The sequence below is a fragment of the Neodiprion fabricii genome, chromosome 6, assembly GCF_021155785.1.
Source record: "Neodiprion fabricii isolate iyNeoFabr1 chromosome 6, iyNeoFabr1.1, whole genome shotgun sequence".
Taxonomy (NCBI): Eukaryota; Metazoa; Arthropoda; class Insecta; order Hymenoptera; family Diprionidae; genus Neodiprion; species Neodiprion fabricii.
In genome coordinates, this window is record NC_060244.1 from 1430460 (window position 1) to 1440551 (window position 10092).

A 10092-nucleotide genomic window follows, 5' to 3' on the forward strand; every position below is an offset into this window, starting at 1 on the left:
GCTCTGACGAATCTGAGCAATGGCATTCATTCTCAACTGCCATAATTGTCGTGAGTAATAAATTAGAACTTTCTTGAACGATATAAAATAATCAAACCTGAAATGAAAATAACGTCAACATTGAAGTGGTATTTAAAAGAAACTGTCAGAGAAACAAATGAATCTTGAACGCAAGTTTGTTTTCATATGTTGCTCACTGTAATCCGATACACTGTGAACTGTATACTCGCTGAATTCTCATAGATCACATATCTGCAGTATGTTAAAAAATACGGGATAAATGATTATGGATAAAATAATTATAATTTTTAGATGAATTCTTTATTTTAGTGTTTCTTTAAGTCAACTTATTGTACAATTAAGTATTTCGGAAATCTCTTCATTGAGATCGGTTTACAGAGAAGGGAGGCGTTCTTTAAGAACCCTAGACCTTCAACTGGCAAGTCCATTCATTTCAATTACATTGGGTCATTAACTTTTGCTTGCTCTTTTACAGTATCATTATTATCATTATTCATAGTATTTTATAACAGGAGGTGCATAGAGAGCTTAGGCGTGGGGCTATGGGTAGCATACATTGTTTCTCGGAAACTTTTTACAAATTGTCCTTACATAGGTATTTCTTATTATTGCAATACATTTTTTGCCATTGTTTTTGATACCTTGCGCGTTACTTGTTAGGGACAGTATGACAAATGCTGAGTCTTTCCTTAATCATATACGAGTTTGTCTAATATCAAATTGAATTAGTGATTATTGTGCGATGTTTTTTTTAAATTGCAATCACTCTTCATAAGTAGTATTTTAATAACAACAGTTCTGCGTTATAAAATCATGTAAATAATACATGTATACATATATTGCTTGCCAACTTCATATGAGGCCTGATCGTTTGATATGAAAAACAGTTTGTTTTTTAAAATGAAAATTAAACCATAATAACTACAAATTAATTAATGTATTCATTAGCTTGGTGAAAACGTTGTTTGTTAGTATGTTAATTTCATAGTAGTTGATCGATAATTGACTTCTCTGCAAAAAAATATTATGTATGTACAAATACATACGCATTTGAATGCGCATGTAAAGATCCTAAAATGGAATTTCCTTATTCATATAACCATTATTTTTAGTATGAAATGAATTGATACTTTTCTACACTCGTTTATGGTCTTACACCAAAACTCTCAATTCATACGTAGCACTAGAATACTCATAATATGTATAATCATTCCATATAGTAACATTCATGAAACAATTGATGAAGTATATTGGAACCCATGATACAAGCGTCTTGGCAAAATTGGCTGGACTAGAAGTTTCACAGAAGCGTAAATTAATATTCTACATGCAAATAATACATAATTTTTCGATACACTGGTCAGATCTTGACACTTGAGACAAATGACTTGATTGTCAATAGGTCTCTATTTTTAATGTGCTTTACATTTAAAGTTTTCATTTTTTTGATCAATTATTTTTTTATTTATACACCCACAAGAAATATTATAGTACACAGTTTCGCATGCTTTTAATGACTAAATATGTGTTGTGCGATGATAACTACGCTTTTCAGCCATCAAGACACATGTATGTGTTGATACTTATGATATCAATTGTGACAAGGACGAACTAATCGTTGTGTCATAAACAATTTACACACTACGTATTTAGAGAGACATTGTAAAAACATAAAGTACACACAGGATCAATGTACTTCTTACAGAATAACTAACGTGAGCCAAAGGTGTATGAAGTAATTTACAGCTATTATGTGATTGGAAATATCAGTGCACAGTATAACGATCCAATAATATTCGAGAAATGATCGAATAACGCACATAAAGCTTACCATTCTTCAAAACATGGATGTAAGAGTTGAAAATATGAAACCGATGTCCGTAACACAGACCAGCCAATCAAACAGAAAGTAACAGTAATACATACTGATAATGTGAAAAGGACTGCAACAGCGATGTTATTAAGTTCTAAAACGCCTCCTAGAGCCTAGTTACAACACTGTTGCGGAAATTTGCACAATGCAAGTACGCAGCTGTGACTTTGTGTTTAGTGGTGAATAACATTTATTGAACAATAATGAAGTGCAGCCATAAGTTCTGTTAAAACCTGTGTTAGCAAGACAACAAGCAACTATCTGAAACAGTAAGATTTTCAATTATTACAATTATTATTACCAATTTTTTTTTCTCAAATTGCTTGCAAAGCGTATTTTAAAACTGGGTTCATATATGAAGCCCACACAATGTTTGCCTTAATCTATAATACGCCATAATTAATCTAATATTAACGCTGTTTTGTTTATATCAGAAGATTACATCACGCATGTCACATGCTAGATTTCAACGAAGTAAATAAATTTGAATGCCAAATTCATGGCGTATCAAAATCAAATTTTTTCTTTTGGTGTAAAGAACTTAGTCAGTTTGTGGTCTTTAATTATCATCATGATTTCAGTACCAACCTTTATCACAATTCACCTCATTACTTACTTCGGTAAACAAAGGAAAATATTAAATGACACAAGATATATACAAATTATTACAGCAAAATATATTAAAAATAAAAAGTCATTGTAGACTACTTTATGCAGTAAAAAAAAAAAAAAAAAAACCGCCCTATTATCATCTTTTTTGAGCAATTCTATGAATTGTGAGATACCACAATGTACTCGCGAAAAGCATAAAAACTGTCAGCTTTTTCTCTAGAAGTCTTTTATCGCATAAAGGGGCCTGTTTTATATTTGCTTTTGGTATGTGATACAATTATTTATACAGGTCGAGCGATACAAAATGATACAGTTATGTTGACGGGATACAATTTGGTTAACGTTAATTATTTGCAAAAATATCGAAGTTATTTACATACACTGCCAATCAATATCAATACACTGGCCGGCAGTGTACATAGCTATATTTTAATGTTGGTAAAGCCGTGTATCTTCAGCTTTCGTGCAATGCTGTATATAGCCTCATCCTGTATATATAATCATAAAATGTTTCGCAAGTAATGGCACAAGGCGAGCAAATAGCGCTTCAAGAACAATAAGCAATGTATCACCAATCAAGATACTTTATGAATTTTCTTATTGAAATGCGTACTAATAATAAGGCATCTCTGCACAAATCAGACCATGACTCGGAATTTCAATTAGTTTAGATTTACCAATAATGGTAGAATTAAGTGGGCAAATTGTTTAGAACTGGTTTGGAATCACCAACAAATGTTACAAAATAATATAAAAATTAAACCGGCAACAACAGTAGTTGTGATAAAACTTGTAAGAAGATTCAATACAATTACTAGTCATATAGATATAAGGAGAAATGTAGCTGCATCTAGTGCCGAGCTGAGACTCGTTTTATCATATTCAACTTGTATCGCGGCTTATTTAGAGTCAAAATTCAAACACGACACTAGTAAGTAAACGCTAATTGCAAAGGCTATTAACTGAAAGAATTTGTTACACAGCGAGTATAGAGATCAATTGATCATCAAGAAAAAACTGTAGTACTTTTTTTTCGTCCCAGTCTACATTAGCGATTTTAAATGGAATTTGAAAACTCTCTTTGTTTTAATTCAAGTTCTAGGAATGTGTTTAGATACACAATTTGCTCCTTGCTTACCATCCAATCTTATCAAGTCACTTAATCATTATTATTTCAACATAGTAACTCTCTTTGGTACTACAGATTAACTATAAAAACAAGTGAAACGGCGTATCAAAATCTGATAACTCCAATAGTGATAACGTAATAACAATGCCAATAATCTTCACACGAGATATACCGTATTAGCTATCCAATATCCTTATACATATTGATAATTGTCTTTTGCCGCAAGCAAAGGTAATTTTTCTATGCTCTGCTTGAGATCAAAGCTGTGCAACCAGTCTGAGCTCGGCTTTGCTTTAACACCACAGAAGCTTAACCCACAAAAATCAGCAGCGTTCTGTATTGCCCCTCTGTGAAAGGGATTACCTTGCTTGAAGTGTTTGTAACGACCTGCGTTCATACGTTCATTGGTCGTCATACCCAGGACCATGATCTAAGGATAAAAATGAACTCATTCAACATTTCCTTTACGAAATCCAAGTACACAATACAAGTATGGTTCAAAAAATTAATGGAAAAAACCTTAAGAAATGGAATTATTTACCTGGTAGCACTGACAAGCCAACAACGTTCCTACCCAAAAAGAATGAAGTGCTGTATTTGCAGATACCCAAGCTACCCACGCGTCGCAAGTAGCTGCTGATACCAAGTAATTATCTGGACTATGGCCATTTGTGAGATTACTCCAACACTCAAACTGCCAGTATTGTACGCTTGCTGACAAAACTACAATACACAAGGCTAGTAGAGATGCCAAGAATCCAAGGAAATATTTATGATTGTTTGCTCCTAAGGATGAAATTTTTTAATGGAAACAACGTGTAATATGAAGAATTTTGAAACTTAGGTAAACTCCATCGTACACGTACCAATGCAGTTATTCACCCAAGGACAGTGGTGGTCGAATCGAGCAACACAGCGATCACAAGAAGAACAATGCTTTGAGCGCATCGGTCTTCTAACCAAGCAACTACTGCAAAACCATTGCGGTTCAAAACCACCAGATTCTGCCAACGCAATAATTGTCTGAAATATGTATAACTTACAACTTAGGCTTGTAGAAAAAAAGTACTTTTTATATTAATGACATGGAAGTTCGTTTGAAAAAATTCTTCTAGCCTGATAAAATGAACTAGCTATTCATATGTTGAGTATAAGTTTTCAAGTGAATTTCGCACGTGCAAACATCAAACATATTCAGTACATACATTTAATTTGTCTTCATGCGTTGCTGTAATCACTCCTGGATTTCCCCTCCATGATTTTAAAAAGCATGTCCACAAAGGTACGGATCCAACAACTAACATGAACCACAGATACCAGGCTGCATGTACTCCCAGCCAAAATATCCATGTTATATATATCCACATCTGTAATTTGTTAGAAATATCTCTGAACTTACATTCTTTAAATAGTCGACTGGTCAAAGATTTGTATTCTAATTTATATATTTGATGACTTTTTGATTACTATATAAATATTCACCTTTGTAGCCAGGTATATTGACATGGGCAAAATGTGAAAAAGACGTTCGTCAAACAGAAAGTGATTCGCCAAGTAGACGGCTATGTAGATGGTGAGGAAGGCACCTAATTTTGCTAAATAATCAAATCCACTTTGGAGGACTAATCCGATGATGTAAAACACGAAGAACGGAGTGCTGACCATACAATACCATCTCACTCTCTGAAAATCATGATAAAATAATAATTTTAGGCATTATTAGGTTTTTAATAATATGAAACTAATGTACCTCGTTCCATATAAATTATTAATTTACAACTATTATTGTAATTTACTAAGCACTGAGGAAAAAATTTCATAACTGTTATCAAGTTGTCATAATACATCGAGAATTATTAGGCAACGGTTTTTATCAATGATACTTCAAGGATTATTAGACTGGTATAAAAAGAATGGTTCAAAATTGTAATCGAGTTTCATGCAATGTAGGTGTCATTCAACAAGAGCATATTACAATACAATCGATATCGATCACTTAGAGTTCATCAATTTTCCCTGTGGTCCTCTCCTTCTACAAATAAAATCATTCACATGACAATAATTCACTGTAATTGAAAGAGGGAAACAAATTTAGTCTAATTGAGAGTATAATATTACTACGATATATCACATATAGTTATAGCTCACGATGCTTATTCCAACAATTATTCACTGTGCTACGTATATCAATAACCACCCAACTATTAATTAAAGCTTGTTTAAGTTCTATGTTACCATAAAGTGGCTTGTACAAATAAAATATCTTTGACTGTTTCATTGGCCGTACTTTTCCACGTGGTGCGAATGGATTATCAAACTGTTATACCTTGTCTCTGCACCATGCTCTTGTGCGTCCTTGTTTCTCCTTAATTTCTTGACTTATCTTATGACCCAGCCACACTGCTCCTATATGTGGACTCAACAAGCTTTGAGGTGTTTCATTTTGAAAGTTGGGAACATCTAACGATGCCCCACTGTGAACTAACGTTGATATGGCAGTGTTGTTCTTTGCTATAATGGCCCAATGCAAGGCTGTATTACCATGGAGGTTGTCTGTGAGTGAATTTGATGCACCCAGGGTTAATAACAATCGGGTTGGATCTAGACTGTAAGATATAATTATTGAATGATCATCCTGTCGTTACATACAGGATGTTGTAAAGCATTTTGAGCGTGTACCTTGTAAATGTACATTTTATTATCAATAAGAAATCTACAATCTTCAGATTTACATACCTATTCACTTTATATGCACTCCACATTAACGGAGTCATGGCGCTTCTATCAGGCATATTTGGATTAACTCCTTTTGCGACTAGATATGCAACGATAGCTGTATGACCGAACTGAGCTGCCAAATGAATGCATGAAAATCCTTCCGAGTCTCTCAAAGAAGGATCAGCACCTGCTCTTAGCAATAATACGACCGTTGGTAGGTGTCCTTGCCTAAAAATTTTTATATAGTATTGAGTGAAAACTATTAAATGAATGAGATTACTTTCTACTTTTCAGAATGTTGTTGATCAAAAACCAACCTTGTGGCCCAATGAAGCGGAGTCGAGGCTAATTCTCCACCGATTGCATCGACGATAGCGCCTTTGGCAATAAGATATTTGACAATTTCCTTCCGATTGTTGATCGATGCCCAATGCAAGAGAGTAACAGTCTCCGAATCTGGTTGATTCACATTTGCCCCAGCTTCAACTAATTCAGTAACTCGCTCCAAGGCGCCATACTGTGTTGAATGTTATTATAATAGTCAGATATATTGATAAACATTCTCAAGTGGTTTAATATTTTATCAAGTATATAAGTATATATTATATTCTTGGCTATCGAAATAAACAGAACATCTGACTGAATTTTGATAATCTCTCTAATGATTGACTAACAATGCACATTTTTATACGTCAATTATACAAGTGACTGGTTACCTGTGTAGCTCTGACAATGTCGTACGCGCTACAATCCTGAGTAGCAGGACGCGTTGGCTCCTGTTGTATACTACTTGGATCTTCCGGTTCACCACTGCCTTCGCCCTGACAGGCAGTTTGCATTTGTAGGGCATACATGCTGAATTTTTTGTATAATACTCAGAACGAAATACACGTGATTAGTTACGTAGTTGAACGAAACCTCAAGTCACAATCACTGCACATTCTTGAATTGAATTATCTACAAAAGCACCACTGTATAAGACAAATCACAGGTTATGTGGCTCACTCGGCGGTGTTAAAATGACGGTGACGAATTGATTTTTCTGACATACAATCAATACAGTGGATGGATTCGAGTTAGAGAATTCTCACTTTACGAGTCAAGAGATCCCCTTCGAAGATCGTCCGTAGTCAGTAATCCCGATTCGCAATGTTAGATACAAAACCAAGTTCACGACAACACTTGACTGCCGAAGGGTGGGGCGCCGGTATGTGGAACGCCAACTTCGCGTCCCGATGACAGGATTGATACTCGGCCGATTTTCTCGTCGACCAAAGCCCGGGTTTGCTGTTTGCAGAAGATTCACTACTCGGACTTTCGGAGCGGTCGCGAGATAACGCTTATTGAGTAATCGTTAATAACAACATTACAACAGGGTGCTGACTGATTTTACTTTGGTGATAATGATAATCGAAACCGTCACGTGCATTGGACTCTTAAATTTATCATGTTATTAAATGACGTAGAAAACCGAGTATGAAACTTACGCACCGCGGCCGGTCTACTTTATATCAGATGCAACTAAAAGTAGTCCTCCCACTGTTGGAGATACCAAGCGTTGATATATATTGCCCTCCGGCTTGAACTCGAGGCAGTCTCACTAGATTGACAGAAAATACATGTCTTCGCCAGACACTCTCTGTAGATCTCTGGTTTTCAACGCCCATTCGGGACACTTCGGAACTCTTATGGGAATCCATCTCTGCTCTCAAAAAGTATAATGAGCTATGTGATGGTTCACGATGGTTCTGGGAGCTGAAAATATATTGCATCGCGCGGTTACTTAGAGTATCTCATCAGTTAACGTCAACGGTCAACGTGGTAGCCGACATATCGTAACCGATAGACGACTGACGTACCGACGCTTAAAAATTTCCGTCGGAGAAAAATAACGTTTTCTCCGTTAGCCTCGTGGAAGTACTTTGAGTGAATACGGCGAGCATTGAAACGAATATCCATTCTGTCTGACTCGCAGACGTTGGAGAACCCGGTAGACTATGCGCAATCGAATGCCTTCGAAGGATGACGTCCATATAGCGCCTTAACAGATTTGTTCTGGCATTTTGCAAACTCGTCAAAAAAGAGACGAAAAAACTGCAGAGGCCTGATTTTTGTCTTCCATTTTGGGGCGGAAAGATTTTCAGCTCGAAATCGATTACGACGCAGCTCTCTAGACCAATTGGAACCCCAAAAACTCAGGAAACGCAGCGAAAGGTCCGTAGGACAAGCAGCAGAAGAAGAAGGCAGTAAGTCTTCGGGTTTTCGGCTGTTATTCTTATTCCGTTGATCGCAGCGTATTGGGACTGCGCCCAATCGATTTCCCTCGCGAAATTACGTCGGAATAGTGCCAGAAAGACTTGATTTCAGCACTTTTCAAAATCACGAAAATTTTCGCCAAAAATACAAAGGGGTTAACCTTCCTTTTTTTTTCACCAAAAAATTTTTCGTCTCAGAATTGATTCGTATGACTCTTTCCCCATCAATTGGACCACCAGGAACTCAGAAAACACAGCAAAAATAGCGTGGGATCAACAGGAGAGAAGTTACGAAGGAAAATGCACCTGCTGAAAAATGTCGAAAACACAGGTTCTCGTTTTTTGGCTGTAACTTTTGATGCGTTGATCGCAGCGTATTGGGACTGCGCCCAATCGATTTCCCTCGCGAAATTACGTCGGAATAGTGCCAGAAAGACTTGATTTCAGCACTTTTCAAAATCACGAAAATTTTCGCCAAAAATACAAAGGGGTTGACCTTCCTTTTTTTTTCAACAAAAAATTTTTCGTCTCAGACTTGATTCGTATGACTCTTTCCCCATCAATTGGACCACCAGGAACTCAGAAAACACAGCAAAAAGAGCGTGGGGTCAACAGGAGAGAAGTTACGAAGGAAAATGCACCTGCTGAAAAATGTCGAAAACACAGGTTCTCGTTTTTTGGCTGTAACTTTTGATGCGTTGATCGCAGCGTACTGAGACTGCGCCCAATCGATTTCCCTCGCGAAATTACGTCGGAATAGTGCCAGAAAGACTTGATTTCAGCACTTTTCAAAATCACGAAAATTTTCGCCAAAAATACAAAGGGGTTAACCTTCCTTTTTTTTTCAACAAAAAATTTTTCGTCTCAGACTTGATTCGTATGACTCTTTCCCCATCAATTGGACCACCAGGAACTCAGAAAACACAGCAAAAAGAGCGTGGGGTCAACAGGAGAGAAGTTACGAAGGAAAATGCACCTGCTGAAAAATGTCGAAAACACAGGTTCTCGTTTTTTGGCTGTAACTTTTGATGCGTTGATCGCAGCGTACTGAGACTGCGCCCAATCGATTTCCCTCGCGAAATTACGTCGGAATAGTGCCAGAAAGACTTGATTTCAGCACTTTTCAAAATCACGAAAATTTTCGCCAAAAATACAAAGGGGTTAACCTTCCTTTTTTTTTCACCAAAAAATTTTTCGTCTCAGAATTGATTCGTATGACTCTTTCCCCGTCAATTGGACCACCTGGAACTCAGAAAACACAGCAAAAAGAGCGTGGGATCAACAGGAGAGAAGTTACGAAGGAAAATGCACCTGCTGAAAAATGTCGAAAACACAGGTTCTCGTTTTTTGGCTGTAACTTTTGATGCGTTGATCGCAGCGTATTGAGACTGCGCCCAATCGATTTCTCTCGCAAAATTACGTCGGAATAGTGCCAGAAAGACTTGATTCCAGCACTTTTCAAAATCGCGAAAATTTTCGCCAAA

At 36.5% G+C, this 10092-nt stretch overlaps 1 protein-coding gene across 1 annotated transcript; it reads right to left on the reverse strand.

Annotated features, from left to right (window-relative positions):
• Nucleotides 1-2216: 2216 nt before the first annotated feature.
• LOC124185686 (palmitoyltransferase Hip14) lies at nucleotides 2217-7953 on the reverse strand. The gene is made up of 9 exons (XM_046576689.1): nucleotides 7070-7953; nucleotides 6671-6870; nucleotides 6372-6581; nucleotides 5962-6241; nucleotides 5118-5318; nucleotides 4841-5002; nucleotides 4502-4658; nucleotides 4177-4421; nucleotides 2217-4065 (listed from the first exon to the last, which is right to left on the reverse strand). Exons 1-9 carry the CDS (start codon nucleotides 7205-7207, stop codon nucleotides 3829-3831), a joined length of 1830 nt encoding a protein of 609 aa, XP_046432645.1. The 5' UTR covers nucleotides 7208-7953; the 3' UTR covers nucleotides 2217-3828.
• Nucleotides 7954-10092: the final 2139 nt, after the last annotated feature.

What these genes read in the sequence shown, in the direction of transcription:
- LOC124185686 (XM_046576689.1), bottom strand. Translation starts at nt 7,207, where the DNA reads ATGTATGCCCTACAAATGCAAACTGCCTGTCAGGGCGAAGGCAGTGGT. An exon ending in CCGCTTCATTGGGCCACAAG is followed by an intron (nt 6,582 to 6,670) that starts GTTGGTTTTTGA and finishes AAAAATTTTTAG; the next exon opens with GCAAGGACACCTACCAACGG. An exon ending in TTGGGTGAATAACTGCATTG is followed by an intron (nt 4,422 to 4,501) that starts GTACGTGTACGA and finishes TTTCATCCTTAG; the next exon opens with GAGCAAACAATCATAAATAT.